This window comes from Cimex lectularius, unplaced genomic scaffold, assembly GCF_000648675.2.
Source record: "Cimex lectularius strain Harlan isolate CLEC.00 unplaced genomic scaffold, Clec_2.1 scaffold105, whole genome shotgun sequence".
Lineage (NCBI taxonomy): Eukaryota > Metazoa > Arthropoda > Insecta > Hemiptera > Cimicidae > Cimex > Cimex lectularius.
In genome coordinates this window covers 637,846-658,167 of record NW_019394178.1, presented here as the reverse complement: position 1 = coordinate 658,167, position 20,322 = coordinate 637,846, and the positions used below count along the sequence as shown (strand labels likewise).

Below are 20,322 nucleotides of genomic sequence, written 5' to 3'. Positions count from 1 at the left end.
AGATCGTTAATACAAATATTGAACCAATAGTGGGGAAGATATGAGCACCTTGTGGAACACCAGAAGATACTTTAATATATTATTGATGATTGATATTTTTTTTCTATTCCTATTTTTACTACTTGTAGACGATGTGGCAAATAGGTTGAAAACCAAATTAAGAGGAGACTGTGGATACCTATAAGTTTTAAATTGATATTTTATGGTCAACTCTGGTTGAATGCCTGTGAAAAATCTGTGTATATGATATCAACTTGTTTCCCTTTTTCAATTTCCTTGGATGTTATTTCGGACATTATTAGGAGATTAGTTAGGCTGGAATGAACTCCAATAAATCCATGCTGAGATGGGTGTATAATAGGGGATATATTTTGCATTATAATTTATTCAAATTTTTAATTTAAATATTTTAAGAATGTTAGATAAAATAGATTCTGGGCAGTAGTTTTTACATATTCCTCTCTCTCTGTGTTTATACAACAGTATAAACTCTATTTTCCATAAATTGACATTGAATTAGCGGAATTATATTGCGAGTGATAAATTTTTGGATAAATAGGCCCCCCATGAATTTTATATTTATAACTCAATTATGCCTATCAGTAGAAATTTAACAAAAAATGATTAAATAAGAGTTTGTGTAAAGAAGAATTGATAATATCGACTGATAACCCTTTTCAAGAGTTGGAACTAAAACGGCCAGATAAACATTAAAAGATTAGTGCTTCAACATGTCCCGTTCGATTGGAATCCTCCAAAAATACCTCACCTCTTCCACGTCCTCAGTTCTGAGGGTGAGGAGCTACACCAGTGGAAAATTCCTCGTAGAAGACCCTAAGTACAAGTTTTTAGAAGAGTTGGGCCTCACAAAGACAAATCTTGGCGTTTATAATGGCTCTTGGTCGGGAAGCGGAGAGGTAAAAATACCTTATGAAATTTTTGAAATATATATATTTTTTCTATTGCTTGAATTTTAGAAGTGACTTACTTCCAATATCTAAAAATTTATGTTAGTCTCCATTAAACACCAATACAAAATAAGAAGTCAAATTCTGAAGGAAAAATGATCAATAGTAATAAGTAAAATTATGTAACTTGATAAACTGCGTTGGGAGTGTAAATAAAATTAAAACAGGCATGGTGCAAACCGATCCGTCAACATTATTTTAATGTTGCACCACTGAAAATAATTTCTGAATATTAACAATGATTATGCATTTTACTCAAAGAAAAATATAAGTGAAATTAGCTGTGCGAATGGTGAGAAAATTTATTTTGTAATGGCTTCATTTAACAAAGATGTAGACACTAAGTTAGTTTCTGGTTTTATAAAAGAAAAAACAAATCATGCTAAATTAATTATTATTTAGAAATCGTGAGATGCGGTCTAAATTAATTGTCAAAATGTGTGTAAAATATTATTTAAAGATAAAAAATACCCAGGGCTGTAAATCTTTTTAATGACTAATCTGAAGAAAGTATAAGTGTGCGTGATTTAGCTACAAACATATGTTTATAGTTTGCAAAACTAATAATGGCATAAATTAAAGATTATAAGGCATTGGTGGCTGCAACGGTTTATACGTTGACATGGCGTTAATCACTGTAGGGTAAAGGTTCCTGGGTTCGAATCCTGCAGCCCTGCATTTATACCCGACATACTTAAAATGGGCATTTTTCAAAAACATCGGCTGCACATTTAAAAAAATTGAAAATTGTTTCTAATTCTTAAATTTCAGTTTTTGAACTTCACAAAAGAGTACAAAAATAGTGTCTGGGGTAGTGGTTTAATTAGGCAGTTTATCATAACTGACCACAGTTTTATAATCAGTATTGACCAAGGATTTTCCTGACGCCTTCAAAGCACTTATAGATGTAGTCCTTTTAAATATTAATAATTTTTATATTGCAGTAAACATTGCAGTTCAAAGAGTTGACTTGAGGCAGTTGTGATCTGAGGGTTTTTGCCTTTAGCCGAAAAAGCCAGGTTTGACGTCAGAAAAATTGGTTGTTAATAGTTATAAAATTATTTCCTCAAAGTTTTAAATATTTGATAAATAAAAAAGTAGAAATTGTTTTATTACATGGACTGGTATCAATAGATAAAATATATAACATAAAAATAGTTTGGTTTCTAAAGAATTCTGTTTGTGTTGGACAATTAAGTATTGTATTTTTTTATGTTTTTAAAATTTAAAAAGTTGTGTAGTCTAATAATAATTAATTTTGTGATGTTTTGCATTCTGTGAGGCCATCAACCTTTGAATAGATGCAGGTTGTTGGTCTCGAGTCGGTGAACACACGTCAAACCGATTGACACTTGGCCACTACTGGGTCTATCACACTCTCATGGGATATATTTAACTCATTCATTTTAGCTTCATGCCAAATTCAATGAGAAACTGTACTTTGTCTGTCTGAAACATTTCGGTTACCATTTTCCAAATGGTCATTGTGGGTTAGTCATTTTTCTTGTATGATTTTGTGAAAAGAAACAGCCACTGAAAGTATGCAATTGGCTGACAATTAGCAGCAAGAATTGGAAGAATATGACGATCAGTGACAATCCAATGATAAAAATAATTCATATGTTTTATTGACCACATTAATTATTTCAATTATTTATTCTTTTTATCGAAGGTCTTGGTTGAGATGAAAAAGTTAGAGTCATGAGCGGGATTCAAACCCACAGACTTCGGCTTTGGCTTTTATCTCAACCAAGACCGAAGGTTGTGGGTTTGAATCCCGCATGTCACATTAACTTTTCCTCTCAAGCAAGACTTTAGATAGGAAGAATATTTAATTTAAATAAAAATAATAATAGAAATTTATCTACTGTTATCATTGGTTATTTGTTCAGTATAGTGGTTTAATTATTGAACGCATATGACATGCGAATTTATTTTAATTTAAGTGTATTCAATCTCTCTCATAGTTGTGCATAATGTGAGGGATCAAACGGACTCAGTTTTTAACCAATTTCCCACATGATGATGAAGAGGAAGGAAGTGGGCCTTAGCTTCAAAAGTGCTACAATAAAAATAAATGTACATGTCATACGTACTCAATAATTATAAACTTACACTGAAAAAAAAAAAAAAATACTATCGCAACTATTTAAAAAAATTAAAATAAAATGTTTAGAAGTTTGAGAGTAGTTACAATTTTGATAAATACTCAATTAAAAATAGTAAATTGTGATGGTATTGAACCAATATGTTTGTCGCATTTAAGAGACAACCGGGGAAAAACGTGATACTACTGCATGTGCACATAAAAAAACCTATACCCTTCTGTTTCACTTAAGGATATTTTATATATTTTTTTCTTTCCAAAAGGTAGATTGGACTCATCCCCAATCTACCTTTTGGAAAGAAAAAAATATATTTAAACTGAGAAGTCTGATCAATCACCAAAGAAGATGTTTTATACAAAAACCGCGACAATGATTGGCCAATTCTAGTTCAGCCATACTCACAGAAATGTTTTTACTTTGAAAGAAAACTTTTCTAACACACATGCAGATCATTTGATGACCTGCTCACCATAGTAGACATCAACAAATAAAAAGACCAAAACTGCAGTTGCCAAGTAATTAGGGCGACAGCCTCTTGGCAAGTAGGCCCCACGGTTCAATTCCCATTGGATCTCTGGAATTTCTGACCACTCCCCTCCCCAAAAAATTCTGTTCGACTGTTTTGGCTAAGTTGGTAGTAAAAACTAACACACCTGGATACAATAACAATATAAGTACACAAATAATAAATTACCAATTGCTTCTTATTTAAAATTCTTTTATAACAACACTGATCAAAAATTATTATTTTCAAATGAACTGAAACAGAACAGTTTCATTATACAATGTCGACTATTTGTTGATAGTCAACAATTATACTGGTGTTTTCTTCAAAATTAAGTTGAAAGACAATTATAAATTATATTATATTAAAGATTCCAGTGTTTATAAATTTAAGCAATTACCAACTTTCCTAATTAATCACTATAAAAATTAAAAATATAAATAAAAAATTCACTAGTTTTCGTGGTCGCTTGATAGCTCAAGTGGTAGAGTAGTGGCGTATCAAGCCAAAGGTCGTGGGTTTGAATCCCACTCGTGACACAGACTTTTTTATCTCAACTAAAAACCTTAATTAATGGAATAAATAAAAAAGTTGAACATCAAAATTTTTGGAGGGTTATTAAAATGTTTATACATAGAACTTTCAATCATATAATGTATACAAAATACATTTCTTTGAAAGTTGATCTTGATTGCTTTATTAAAAATATGTATGATAAACTACTAGAGTAAATTTAAATCATGTTAACAGTTGTTGACTTCATATTGCCCTGCCAATGGAAAACCAATAGCTCAGGTACAGCAAGGCAATGTCAACGACTATGAGAAGACAATGGAAAAGATGCAGGATGCATGGGAGACTTGGGTTGAGCTCCCGGCACCCAAGAGGGGAGAAATTGTCAGACAGATTGGTGACGCTCTCAGGCAAAAGTTGGTCCCACTCGGAAAACTTGTCGCCCTTGAAATGGGTAGGATTTCAATGATTCTTTAATAAACACAAAAATTATTTTTATTTATTTATTTTTTAATTTGTTTGTCTTTTTGTTTAGGTAAAATTCAAGCTGAAGGAGTTGGTGAGGTGCAGGAGTATGTCGATATTTGTGACTATGCTGTCGGACTTTCAAGGATGTTTAATGGCTCAATTTTACCATCTGAGAGACCAGGACATGTATTATTGGAACAATGGAATCCGTTGGGTCTGATCGGAGTTATTTCAGCTTTCAATTTTCCTGTTGCGGTTTATGGATGGAATAGCGCGCTTGCTATGGTATTTTAATTTGTAAAATAACTAGAATTATTATTGAAAATTTTCCAGGTGGTCACTGGTGAGTCTCCTTTCCTTCTACTGCGATCTAAAAGTCTATTGTGGAATTAACCCATATCCCAGAAAGTGCACTACTTTTAAGTTTCTAGGGATCTTCTTTGCTTGTTTTCTTAGCATTTCTGTTGCCTTTTGGAAGTGGCTGTATCATTTGCTGACTAACGCTTTCAGTCACATAAGGCCTATTCCAAAGTCTGAAGAATTTTACACTTCTTTTAAGACTTGTCTGACTTAAGATAAAGATATCAGCATGCACCAATATTTTAATTATAGTGGATTCCTCCACACTCATAATCTAATAATAAAGCAAATAGTGTTAGGTTAAGCAAGCGACCATGTCGAACCCTTCATTACACTTGAGATATTCTAATATTTCTTTTCAATTTCGCAGAAAGATAGATGCTACCAAAAATAATGACTTTTCCTTCTTTAGGGTTACTGATGACCAAATTCTCCCATTTGTTCTATTATAACCTAAAAGATCTATGTATTATGGAATTAACCTTTTTTTTATTTTCAAACTTCAAAAAGTTTGAAGCACTATTCTTAAAGTAGTTTATCACTTTCCAAGGTTCCTCTTTGCTTATTTTTTAGAATTAAAAATAATTTTTCTATTAAAAATAATCTAATCTCCAAAATCTTAAAGACAACTATTCCTAAATATAGCTGAGAATAAAATACTCCATGTCTCCATCTATTTAGGGACATATGACAAAGTCAATGACATATTTGCCATAACAGACAATTCCTCCTCAGAAAATGAACTTAGGGCCCTTGCACAATACACAAAAACATTACATTCACCATAGAAACTGAAAACAACAACATCAACTTCTCGGACTTGACACTCATCAGAATAATAATAATAATGTCAATAATAAAATAAACTTACAAATATACAGAAAACCCACTGCAATTGACAATAAAAATGTACAATCCAACCACCAAAATAGGGCGTTGGTGACTGTAACACCATCACCCCAAGGATTCATATATCCTCATAAGAAAAAAAAAAGANATATTATTTTTAATTATTTATTTTATTATCTATTTATTTATATTAGAAAACATTTCCTTTTTTTAAATAAAAAAGTAAATACATTCAGTACAAATTTATTTGAACATTTCGGGAGTCTACACCCATTAATCTTATATTGTATTAAATTTATAATTTATTAATGGGGTTTTAATCACCTAACCATCTGTAACCATAATTATTAAGAAGAATAATAAAGAAAAACATGTTAACTCTAGCTGTTTATAATATACAGGGAATCCTAGAGGTAGTGCGAAACAAATTTTTGGGTGATAGCACACCCTATTTCCAACAACTTGCAATGTACAGTCCCTACCCCTATCTTCAGTCCCTGATGAGCTATGATTTGTTGTTAGTTTTTCCATGAAAACGTTCCTTACTTGAGAAAAACAAATATCTATCATCAGGGCTACCACAGTTTTGGATTCAACATTAAATTTCCTTTATACTATTTTCATCAATTAAGAACCTTAATAAATGCTCAAATTTAAAAAAACCCACAAAGTTGTGTGTATGACATTGCAGTCATCATTTTGAAAACAATATGTAATATCAAATGCTTGTAGATCCTTCAATATTTTATTGTGGATAAGATTAGGCAGACCTAAATGATCGGTAACGACCAAATTACATATTCATCTCCAAGCAGACAACATGGAGAACTCCCATAATAACTAATTTCCATTAAACTATTGAAATTTTAACTTGTAATAATTGTCTTATTAATGATAAGTAATAAATGATAGTTATCAATTATTATAATCAATGCATGATCATAATAAAAAAATTAAAAAGACAACAGTACTGTTATACAAATATACAAAAATTTTAAAAATACTGTGATACAAATAACTTATTCTTTATTACGATCAATTGTATTTAAATTGTAGCTTTTCATCATGAAATTGAATTTTTTTTTTAACTAAAAAAATGCTGTTATTTTTTAAAAATAATAGATTAATTGTGGTGTGAAGAGCAAAAATAGATGTTGGCTCTTAAGTTCATTTTGAAAGGAATTATTTTTGACAAGACCAACTTGCCAATCCAAGAAGAACAAAAATAGAATCTTTTGTATTTTGATATTAACGATTAATCAAAAACCTGACATTTTGGCAAATTTTTCATCCATAATTTTTTTTACTAATGTCTAGCCCAATGTTCAAGTGCAATAATTGTTGGCAGGTTTGTGGTGATGCTGTTATCTGGAAGGGTTCATCGACAACACCCTTAGTATCGGTAGCTACTACCAAGGTGGTGGCTTCTGTTCTTGAAAAGAACAAACTCCCTGGTGCAATATGCTCTTTGGTCTGTGCCGGCGGTCATGTTGGTAACCTGATGGCTAAAGATGAAAGATTGCCACTCCTCTCTTTCACTGGGAGTACTGAAGTTGGCCAAAAGGTGATTCAATTTTTCTAAATTAATTTTTAAGCACATTATTAATTCTGTCACTTCAGGTAGGACTGCTTGTCCAAGAACGTTTCGGAAAGACAATTCTCGAACTAGGAGGTAACAATGCCATCGTAGTAAGCCATGACGCTGATCTTGAAATGGTGGCACAGTCAGTTGTCTTTGCATGTGTTGGAACTGCTGGGCAAAGATGTACAACAACAAGAAGACTGATTCTACATCACGAGGTATAAAACATTTAAGTATTATACTTGTTAAATAATACGTTTTAAGGAAATAGATAATAAACTGACCAAGCATTTGACACATAAAATTTGTGTATTGCTAAATCAATGAAATTATTTTATGCAGAAGGGACAATTGGACAATTTAGCAAATTTGTGTATTCAATGTATCATCAGCACCATAAAAATGATATTGTATAAATAAAACAGCATATCAATTAATTCTTGCTAATAGAAATTTAAAGGGGGGGACAAATGCTTAGATGTAGTCTCCATCATAACTTATTAATTATTCATTGAACTAATTTATTAAGATTAAATTTTCTTACATTCTTTATAGAAGAAAATCCATCATTTTAAAGCTGATTTTTATAATATCCAATGTATTATATTAAATCATCCTCTTGGTTCAAGTGTGGTACCAAACTGATAACAGATTTTTTGTTATTTATTCAAGTAATATTAGCACAGCTGATATGAATTATACAATAGCTTTTTTTATGTAATAAAACCTCTCAAAACTAACTATGAAAATCCATATTTTAAAAATTTTGTGAAATACATGACGCACTGCATGTAGAAGTATGTTTGTTAATAAACACCATACACAATTATTAAAATTTGACATTTTCCATAATTCTTTATAACTTTTATTTACTTTAAAAATATATTTTTTATGTGGCACAAAAGCACTATGGCACATTTGAGAAGGACTGTTAATTATTCAATAAACAAGATATTGAGTGTAGTACATAAAATCAATAAATACTACTAATATAAAAATATGAATAAAAGTTCTACACTATTTTCACTAATTTCGTGGTCCACTTGACCAATTAATACAATTAATTAAGGTTTTTAGTTGAGATAAAAAAGTCAGTGGCACGAGTGGGATTCGAACCCACGATCTTCGGCTTGATACGCCGCTGCTCTACCACTTGAGCTATCGTGACCTCGGGAAGTTGGTGTCCAAGTGGATCGAAGTCATGATAGCTCAAGTGGTAGAGCAGCGGCATATCAAGATGAAGATCGTGGGTTCGAATCCCACTCGTGCCATTGACTTCTTTATCTCAACTAAAAACCTTAATTAATTGTAGTTCTACATTATGTACAGTGTATCAATAATATCAACAGTATCATGCCCGGACAAACTTTGATTAAATTTCTTATTCAAAAGAAAAAAATTTCTCTGGTTACTGACGACCAGCCTCCTTTCTTCCACCATGACCCAAAGGTCTATTGTGAAATTGACTCTTTTTTATTCCCATATCATAGAAAGCTCACTACATTTAAGATTGTAGTGTCACTGTTCTGAAGTGGCTGTACCATGCTTGAGCTACAACTTTCAGTCACCCAAGATTTGTTCTGATGTTTCTCATTTTTCATGGCAGAATCAGCAAGTTTCTCTCTTAGTTTTTTCAATTTTATGTTGGCAATTAAATGTGTAATGACCAGTATAACACTCCATTATTTTCCTTAATTCCTACCTCCTGGGAAAGAAACGAAGAGACAAAGAGACATTTCTTTTATCGTTTTGCACCTGGTGTAAAATATCTGCTATTTCTCCCTGTGGTCTTGGCATTTTGGGGAGGACTTCTCCTGCTTTTGCTAGGTTGTCAGATTATTCATGAACTAATACCCACATCAGAGTTAACCAATTTCTTTTTCCCAGAAGTTAGAGATATGTTAGACATGACCAGACCAGCTGAGCTTAAAGTGACATTCAGGCCTTCAGTTCTGTTTAGCTGTCTGAAAATATCTGAGAATTTGTGCACCTTTTAGAGTATTTATTGTGCACAGAAAATAGAGTTCTATTGTTTGATCTCATCTTAGAAAATTGATAACTGGTTATAGAGATTTTGCTAGGTGAAAATTTGGCCCGTTAACTCCAGCCACCACAATCTATTTCATTTTGAACCATCCTTCTGTACCATAGTAAAATCCATATCCTTTCCTTCTACATTTATCTTGGTTGTTTTCCTAAATTACAATTTAATTAATTTTCAAAGCCTAATGGGTTTCCTTCTCAAAAATATTAGGAAATAAAAACATCTATGCTAACATAAATTTAAATTTAATGCTTTAAAATGCTTATTTTTGTACAAGAAATATCCAGGGTCCAGCAATGTTTCCCATTAGTTTCTGTGTTTTTATCTCTTTCCATCATCTATTATAATTTGATTGACAATTGGCCTGCCAAAATTTTAAACAGAAAATTGACAAGTATATTTCCATAACAAAAACTATGAATGGAAATAATAGAAATAATAAAGATGGGGTGAGTATTCACTTTTTGTAAATGATGGTTCTACTCACAGATTTATTGTTTACAATGATCTGGAATTTGAGCAATAAACTTTGATTTGCATTTGTTTGTTTTATTTTTATTTTCTATCAAGAAGCATGTTGATAAACTATAATAAAAATTAACTAAATATTATGTCAATTTATATTTAGTAGAGTTAATTTGTAAAATTGATTTCTGTCATATCATAATCATAAATTCAAGTAGCACTACATGCCATGATCTTAAATGGCAAAAGATAATGTCTGCGAAATGTTATCCTTTTATTGATAAACTCTTGGCAGTTAGTTAACTTATCTCTTTTTTGTGACTGTTCTGCAATTGGAAGGTAAAGATATTGAACACAATTTAAAAAAATAAAATGCTTGAGAAGAGATTTACTACAGACAGACAAATTTTGGTCTTTTGTGTGCTTGTCAAAATAAAACGCAAACAATATTAATACACAATACATACATATTTTCTGCTTGAAAATTGATTGTCATTTTATATAAATAAAACAAAAAAAAATGTGATGACAATAGATGTTGCACAACGATGATAAAGCAAGGAATTTGTTTTCAGGGAGAAAAAAGATGTCAGATTAGCAAATAGTAGAAATTCCTTTAGATGAGAGTATAAACCGTTTATAAATAAAGTTTAAGTCTGTACAGAGAGAGATGGAGACGGGAGAGAGAGAGAGAGAGAGAGAGAGAGAGAGAGAGANAGAGAATACGAATAATAAACTGAGACAAAGAGAAAATGTGATGGGGTGAGATAGAAGAGAGAGAGTGAAAGATAGGAAGAAAGCTAAATATTGTGATAGAGAGAGAGAGAAAGAGAGAGAGAGAGAGAGAGAGAGAGAGAATGAGAGAGGGAAGAGGGAGAGAGGGGAGATAGAGAGTGAGAGAGAATGAGAGAGGGAAGAGGGAGAGAAAGAGACAGATAGACAATATTTATTTATTATGTCAATGATCATATTATGTAATAGCAAAACCCATATTTTTTACATTATTATCAACTCTCGCACTCTACACTATCAACTTTATTGTTTGCAGTATGTTTAAAAATGCCAGAACAAATTTGGCTGATAAAGAATATTGTAAGAAAGATATTTTTTAATTAATGTTGTCTAATTGTACATGTTATTGATTAGTCAAAGCAGATAGAAATTGTCTAAGGCTAATTACAGTAATAAGATTTAATATCTTGTTGCAAGTTGTTACAAACCATTATATGTTACAAGCCTTTTTCCATTGGATAATTTTTATTGATTTTGTTATTAAGATTATTTAATATAGTACGTAGAAAATTTATAACGTTCAAAATTAAACTTCAGCCAAAGGTTTATATTAACAAATAATGTAGACTAATAAGTAATTTGGAAAATTTGACGATAATTTTTTTTTTCTTTTAATTTGCCCTGTCAGGCCACGAGTAGAAAAAAGAACAACTTGGAGAAACTCGCAGAAAGATGGAAGGGGAACCTACCATGCTGGTTTAACATGCATTCAAATTTTATACCGACAGCAAAAAAAAAAAAAAAAAAAAAAAGAAAGAAAGAAACGGAAATAAAACAGTTGGGAAATTTGCCAAATCGTAAATCATAACATCGTTACAATTGAGTGCATTGGGCCTATTGAAAAACTAAGAAATTTTCCATAATAATTCAAATATGTATCCATTTCATTATTACTACATAGAAAATAATGACAAGAACCTGTTTTAAAGGAATCCTTTACTTACATGTTTAAAAAATAGGGAGAATATCTGTTTATTCAAAAATTGATTTGCCAAGCTGTCAAAAGCTGAGTTTGTTCTTAGGTCTTTTGACAGATCTATTCCTCAAATTAATTGTTAATTATTTTAAAATAATGTAACACATAATCTATCATAATGTATTTTACAGGTCTACGATAAGGTGCTTACAAGGATGAAGAAATCTTTCGAGCAAGTGATGACCAGAATGGGTGACCCTCTTGACGAAAATACCCTTTACGGACCACTCCATACAGAAGGATCTGTCAATGAATACCTCGAGACAGTTGAAGAAGCCAAAAAATTAGGTGGCAAGATAGAATTTGGCGGAGAGGTAGGGTTGCTTACAAAAAAGCACATTTCACGTCAAATTTATTTAATCTAAAGAAGTTTGTGGGCTTGGACTTTCACAAATTTAAAGGTGGTTTTTTTATTTCTTATCATTGACTTTTATGATCTAGTAGTGTAAAAAACAGCAAAACATTCACTGCACTTAACAGCAGGATTGAGTTGGAGAGAAACCTGTTCAAAACCTGAAAATCATGGAAATTGCAATTTGAAATGCCCTCACAAGTCAGGAAACTAACATACTCCATCTCCATATTGTCCTTTTTTTTACAGAACCTACCTTTTTCCCTTCTATGAAAAAGAATTGATCTGTGTAAAACAACCGATGTGAAGACGATTATTGTATTATTCACATAGCACAAAATCTAAAGACCCACGAAAAATACATATTTATAGCCTAGGTAGTTTTCCTTTCTTGCGGATTTTCCAGCTTCATATATTTCAATGATTGATTTATTGATAGAATGGAAGCTCAATTCTGCACATACATGTATGTACACATAAATAGAGAAACGAATTTATGACATACTGCCTGTTTTGCCAGACTGAGGAATTAGATTCCATGGGCTGTCTACAGTTGTCATTTGCATGGGTGGATTCATAGAGTGGTTTCTATTGGATAAGGGTTGGCAACTCGACTGGAAAAGTGGAAAATGTTTTGAGAACTTTTTCTTTCCACAAAAGGGATTTTAAAATCATTGTGAAAAGTGTTGTTGAAGACTTACCAGAGCATAGACTCTGATTCTGAGGACTTTGGATTGTCTGTATTCTTTGGATGTTGGAAGATTTGGCAGTACTCCACAGTTCTAGTCATACATCCTGATTGGTTTTAGTATTATCTTGAATATTGTGAGTTTGTTTTTTGTTGAAACATTACATTTGTGTGACAGTAGTCTGTAGAGTAGTCTGAAACGGTAGTTTTATGCCTGTCGTATTAGTCGTGTCAGTTGGTTCCAGGTTAGTCTTGAGTCTAGAAGGAACCTAAGTTAGCAGATGCAGTCTGCTTTTGGGATAGGAGTATTATTGAGGAATTTTGTATGAGGAGTTTTGCTTTGAAGAGTGAATGATATATCGGTGCTTTGCTTTCACTGAGCATTTTACATCAGGTTTGCTCCATTTGGCTATTTTCAGGACATGTGCGTGGAGCTGCTCCAAAGTAATTGTTGGATTGGGATGAGTGAATAGCACAGATGTGTCATCAGAAAAGGAGGCAAGGATAATGGAGGGTGAAGTTGGGATATTTGTGGTGTAGAGGATGTAAAGGACCATTCCAAGTCCAGCAATCATCATCTTAAATATTATTTGAGCCAACTTATTCTTCTAATTAATTAGTGTTTGGTACAGTTTAGTCTTTCTCAAAAGGAGAGACTAAAGACGTCGAATTTAATTTAATTTTTTATTTTAAATTTCTTTGTTGATACTGGGTCCAAAAATATTAGGCTGATGTCAAAGCCTTCTTGCAAATTCTAGAAGCTAAAAAAAATTATTCTATGTAATTTAAACTTGTTTTCCAATATTGGTGTTTGTATTTGTTGTGCATTTATTTCAGGGTGTTCATTAATTTGTACATTATATCAGTCGTTTGTTAATTTACCAATACTAATAAACTAATATTCAGGGGCGTATTAACTGTGATTAGATATGTAAACAGTTACAAAAGCGAAAACGTGCTTCCTGTGATGCAGGCCAAAAACCATTTTTTTTTTGGGGGGGGGGAGAAAAAAAATCAATTAGAATTCGTTTTAACAACCTTTAAAATCTTTAAATACGAATTTTCAAAGGAATAAAAAAATACATTTTCGGACCATATTCGCTATTTGTTTTTACTCGTGTCCGGTATTTCACATAAAATTTATAACTCCTCTGAATTTTATCTAAATTCAACGTTATCAAAACGGTGGAAAGCTGAATATTTCAGTCTATGTTAATTAGGCTAATCATTTAGTGAGTAGTAAGTCATTATAGGTGAGAAAAATAAGGACGAAATCAACAATAACTCCTCAAACGTTTTATTTTACATATCCGGCTCTAAATTTTTTATGAAATAAAATTCGTGACGACGTATATTTTATAGTGTCAAACCTTCAGTAAGTTTTGTATCATTTCAAAGCTATGATTATTTTTGTAATTTTCGGAAAAAATTGAACACTTAGTATTGGGCAGTTAGCCGTAGTACGGCTAGGTACGTAAATACTGAAATAAATATTTTATGACCAAATTGACTGATATACAAATCTTAAAGAACATACAACAAAGACTAAAAATCGTATTTAAAAAGTTTATAATTGTGTACTTAGAATTTTTTCTCGGGCCCATTGGTACGAACGCTCGGATGCGTGTCTAACATTTTTCGACCTAGCATCCTCAAAATTTCATTAAAAAGTGATCCCACGACCGTAGCCACCCCTTGTTTGTGATTTTGTTTCCTGTATGTGTCATCATTTTCCTAAACATTACCGATCAAAGCCGAGAATATTGAAGCGTCAGTGTAATTTGCATTCGTTTGCAACGAAATTATATTCACCCTCGGGGTGCCGGTGTTTTTGAAAAAAAGCCCATTTGTAAGTATGTCGGGTTCGAATGCAGGGCCGCTGGATTCGAACCCTGGACCTTTACTGTGATGCGCTGCGTCAATGCCACCATTGCGGCCACCTACCTATTCGTTCCTGTTAAATCAAAGAAACTTCATGGAAATTTAATTGAGTTGCGATTATGAATAACAACAAATATTACAAATCAACACTTTTTAGTATATTCTATACTGATTAAATATTTTTTTGATGGATTTTTTAAAATAAAAGATTGTCAATTATTATTAAATTTAACTAAACGTTTATTCAAAATGGAGGGGAAAACATTTGTAGAAATTTTATTACCGAATGTATGCCGTGTCGACATATTTAAAGTATATTTATTTGGTTTCAGTTAAAAGTGATCAAAAGTTAGCACATTTAAACAACTCACAACACCTCGTTAGACATGTCTTTTAAATCGTCAAATTCATATTCGTTTAAGCTTGAAGGATTTATTTCCTGCATGTCTCGCCTAATCATCTAGGAATTATATAACGAACGTCCTTGGGAAATGTTTTGAATTTTCTTCTGTTTCAAAACATAGTTTTATCGCCTGTCATGTTTTGTTTTAATATTTGAGCAATTTTTTTTGACAATATTTCATACCCTATAGCATTCCAGCCGATGGGTGGGATATAATTGGGTCAATGCAGTTTCGCTTATTTCCTAGTTCATTATTTTCAAACTAGGGCGAATTCTTTTGCTATTAACTTACTAAATTCATTGTAATTAAATAAATTGAGTTCTACATTGATAACGGAAGGCTACGAATGTAGGATCACCAATTTCCATTGCCAATGAGCTCTTGGAGCTGAGAATATTTTTTAGAATAATTTTTCATAATTTTTTTAATAAAAAGTTAGAAAAATCAAAACAAGTCCCTTGAATACGAGTTATTATGGGAAATAAAAAACATATATTTTTGAGCTTACCAGGAACTTTTTTCTAGTTGATATCCGGTAATCCACTTAAAACTTCATAACCCCTCTGGATGTTATCCAAATTCAACGTTATTACAACCGTAGGACAGATGAGTATTTCATGTTTCAGCCAGTTTTAACAACCTTTGGTTTTTTTATCATTATAAATAAGAAAAATAAGAAAAACATCAACAAACTTCTCTCAAACTTTTATTTTATATCTCCGGTTCCGGTTTATTTACGAAGGCTGGATTTGTCATTGCGTGTAATTTGTAAGATTCTAAACCATTATAAAGTTTCGGATATTTCAAAGATATTTTTGCGATTTTCGATTTTTAAAAAATTCACGCGAAAAGGATACTAAAAAATTGAGAGAGAAAAAAGTTTTCCCCCAAAAATTTTTATACAGCGGGTTTTCCGGGTGATAAAAATTATTTCGACTACTTTGCTATGTTGCTTGGTCACAAAGTAATTGTGCATTACATTTCAATAAATACAAAATTACTCGCCCGGGAATGGTTCTTTTCGTGTTTAAGTAAAGTGGTTTGAATTTTTTTTTTCTTAATTTAATTTTATTGATTTATTTTTTTTAAGCAAGAAACAAAGTTTTTATCTGCTTTCTGCATCCCCAAGACCGCCTGTCTATACATGTTTGGTAAAATTTAAAAAAAATTCTCTGTTTCGCCAATTTTTTTTAAATAAAAAACGAAAATAGTGATGCCTTTGAAACGACTCTACTTATTTAAGTGAAGATTTATAATGGTTTACAATCGTATTGACTTCACTTACTAGCATAAGCTTAACTTCTGTAATTAAATCTGAACCGACGAAACAAAATAAAATGTTTGTTGATTTCCTTATATTATTCATTATTATTTACGAAGACTAGATTTCGGTTATTACATGTAATTTATAAGATTCTAAACCATTGTAAAGTTTCACCTAGTTTAGTTCAGACATTTCAAAGGCGAGCATTTTAGTGATTTCCGATTTTTTTTAAATGTGAGCAAAAAGGAAGGCAAAATATTTGAGAGAGAGAAAAAAAATGTTTACCCCAAAAATCTTTATTCATTATTCATAATTAATCCATATTTGTTTAGTGGTCATAATTGACCCTATTAAATATTCCAATAATTATTATTTTAATCTAAGGTTTTTGGTTGAGATGAAAAATTAGTAAGCATTTGAGATTGGTTCGTTACATTAATTTTTCATCCCAACCAAAAACCTTAGATAAAATTGGAATTATTCATAATGATATAAAATCTAAAAGTTGTTAACATCGGTTAAAAAAAATTCAGCTTTGCACTCGTTGTAATAGTGTTGAATTAGTTATAAATTCGTACGTGGTACACTGGGCAAGAACTAAAAATCTGGCTCCCGGTGAATCTTGTCCAAAAATGTATATTTTTTTATTCCTGTAAAAATTCGTATTTAAAAGTTTTAAAGGGTAGTTAAAACGAATTTGATTTTTTACAAAAAAAAATTAATCTATTTTATTAAAAGCTTCTGTTGGTTTTTGTAAATTTTTATATATCTAATCTCATTTAATACGACCCTGCATATAATTGTCTTAACCTAGGTGAAATAAGAAATGGACTGATATATAATTTCCTTGAAATATATGCACAACAAATGCAGAAAAACAAATTTTGTCAAAATCATATAAATTACTTCTTTTTTTAATCGTACAGGTTCCCACAATAAAAAGAACGCTTGGATACCGGTATAATATTTTTCGATCAAGTTTCACCGAAAAATTTTCATTACAATCTGTGATTTCACGTCCTTAGCCTTCCCCTTGTAACAGAATTGAATCTTTATTTACACGTTGACGACGTCGGCCCGTCAGGCGTCAGAATTACGGTGTAGGCGTATCAAAACGGCCGGAAAGTTGATCTCCCATTGATTTATTATTAGTCTCAAAAAGGCAAATAGAGAACGTATAAACAGCCCAGAAGGCCATCGGCGAATCGCGTGGTGTAGATTGCCTTGATCGGATATTAAACCAGTTTTCACCCGTCGTTTTGTCCACCCATCTTCTTTTTGCTCTCCCCCCTTGGTTTGACCACTTATAAATAGCGGTATATTTCTCGCTGACGTATCTTTTTTTTACCTTTGGAATGCTACTTGCAAATCGAGCCCCCTTTCGTTATTATCCTCGCGACCGTGAACCGAACACGGTCGACGGTTTTGTCCATATGTTCCCTCGGATTTGTTTCCGTCGGTGAACCCATTGGTTTTTTAATTGACGATTTCCCCCAAAAAAGAGAATTTTGAGATTAGCACATTTTTAAAGTCGTTACTAGACAACAAATCAGAACATAATTTCCTTTTCTTAATTACGATAGTATATCGACTAACTTTAGCCTTGGAACTTTTCAGCATAATAAGCAAAATGATTATCGATTTATTTATTTGCGCAATCCAACTTCCATATTAAATATTTTTAAATGTCTTTAGGAATCGATCGACCCTTTAATCATGGGATAAATTTTTTTTTGATCGATCGGAACATTCTGTATTTTAATGCTAACGATGTTTTAATGCTCTCCAGAATAAACCCACGAAAGAAAATTGTTCCTTGTTATTGATTAAAACAAATTTGTTAATGACCTAGTAAATGTATATTTTCAAAAAGACAACAAAAGCCTATTTTTACCATAAATTTCGTATAAAACTGTTTCGTTATAAACCTTCAAGAACTATCAAAGAAATTTGAGTAAAAATATTCAAATCGATTGATTAAAGATAATCTTCTTGATAAAATGATAAAATATATATATAGAGATGTTAAAAAATGAGATTCGGTTAGCGAGAGAGATGGATAAAGAAGGAGAGAGTAAGAGAGGCAAAGAGAGAGAGAGAGAGAGTGAGAGAGAGAGAGAGGAGAATATGAAAAAAAATCTGAAATTGAAAAGTAAAGATAAGGTAAGAGAGATTGACTGATTTATTGATTAAACGTTTTATTTAATCAAACAAAGTTAGGTCTCGTGGACCTTTCTGCCACTTAACGAAGAAAGAAAGTGAGAGAGAGAGAGAGAGAGAGAGAGTGAGTGAGTGAGAGAGTGAGTGAGTGAGTGAGTGAGTGAGTGAGAGAGAGAGAGTGAGAGAGAGAAAGAGAGAGAGAAAGGGAGAGAAAGAGAGAGAGGGAGGGAGAGAGAGAGAGAGAGAAAGGGAGAGAGATAGAGATAGAGAGAGAGAAAGAGAGAGAAAGGGAGAGAGAGAGAGGGCGGGAGAGAGAGAGATAGATAGATAGAGAGAGAGAGAGAGAGAGAGAGAGAGAGAGAGAGAGAGAGAGAGAGAGAGAGAGAGAGAGAGACAAAGCGACGTCTTTTATATTTTATTTATTTATTATTTTAATGGCTTTACGACCTCGCATAAGTACGTAGTATATTAGTATATTGTTGTTGGGTAGCGTGAAAAACAGAGCCAGGGGTGACGGTGGGAATCGAACCCATGACCGCGGGGTCTAGAGCTATAGTCTATGATGCTGACCTCCATTTTTTTTATACTTTTTTTTAAATCGATAATATACCTGGTCAATTTATTTTTTTGGTTTATTTACAAATATAAATGCGTTTATATTTTTGTAGAGGTGCCCAGGCGATGGATATTTTGTAAAACCAACAATTATATCCGGTCTTCCTCACGATAGTGCAGTAGTCCACAAAGAGACTTTCGCACCAATCGTCTACGTACTGAAGGCCCAAAGTGTCGACGAAGCGATTAAATGGAACAACGAAGTGAAACAAGGCCTGTCATCAAGTATTTTCACAAAGGACGTGACGACATTGTTTAAAGTACGTACACACGTTTCGCATCCGTTGTTGACATCTCGGTTTCAATTTGTCTCTTATTTTTCTAGTGGATTGGGCCGAAAGGTTCAGACTGTGGAATAGTCAACGTCAACATCCCGACTTCCGGCGCCGAGATCGGAGGTGCTTTCGGAGGCGAAAAACACACCGGGGGTGGAAGAGAAAGTGGTTCGGACTCTTGGAAACAGTACATGAGAAGATCCACCATCACAATAAATCACAGCAGTGTTCTCACTCTTGCCCAGGGCATTAAGTTTGAATAAAAGCAGTTTATTGAAATAATTTGATGTATATAAAAAAATTCCCAACAATTCTAAACCTTTACATTTTAAATAAAAACTTTCCTTTACAATAATGTTATATTTAATATAAAGCCCATTCCAGGAAGATATAGTGTTGTACTTCCATATAAAATACAACAAAAAGTAAACAAACACTATCGTATTATCCGTTTTTTAAGGCCATTATTTTATTTCATTCGTTGCACCTTCTAATCTACATTTCTTAAAGTTAAAACTGTTTATTTTATTGGCCTGGCCGGAAACTCCAGAAATGGACTTATTTTCAAAAATCAGTTGTTTCATTTGCTGTTAAATGTATTTTTCTTAATACTTTCATGTAAAATTCCTATATTTAATAATCAATAGTCTTATCTTACAATAAAACATTGTCCTTGGCTTACGACCTAGGTTATCTGTTCCGTAACCGAAGTTAGGCTCCAGGGACTGTCAACAATTAGGCCATTTCAGCCCCCATGCTTCAAGTTATGCTTTTCAAGTTATTAAGACTAGGAACTTTCACAGTCTCACTCATTATTAAATACATTCCCTACTTATATAGCACTCACTCAAGCAGTTTGGAATACTCGGTAATCTTTGATAACCATTTACATACACTATAGTATATAACTAACGTAATTGAGCATCGATGGGGACTCATGTTCCCCTTCTCACACTACGCATTTACACTAATAAATACATTCACTTTCAATAATAAAAGAAAAAGAAACTCAAAACGAGATATGTGTCAAGTACTATAAACAACAAAACCCCA

At 32.3% G+C, this 20,322-nt stretch overlaps 1 protein-coding gene across 1 annotated transcript; it reads left to right on the top strand.

Moving 5' to 3' along the window:
- Positions 1–671: 671 nt before the first annotated feature.
- On the top strand, positions 672–19,580 carry LOC106664902 (alpha-aminoadipic semialdehyde dehydrogenase). Its single transcript, XM_014390973.2, has 8 exons — positions 672–917; positions 4,332–4,548; positions 4,630–4,847; positions 7,120–7,335; positions 7,392–7,571; positions 11,762–11,944; positions 19,048–19,254; positions 19,320–19,580. The coding sequence occupies exons 1-8, from the start codon at positions 732–734 to the stop codon at positions 19,530–19,532; spliced, it is 1,620 nt and encodes a 539-aa protein (XP_014246459.1). The 5' UTR covers positions 672–731; the 3' UTR covers positions 19,533–19,580.
- Positions 19,581–20,322: the final 742 nt, after the last annotated feature.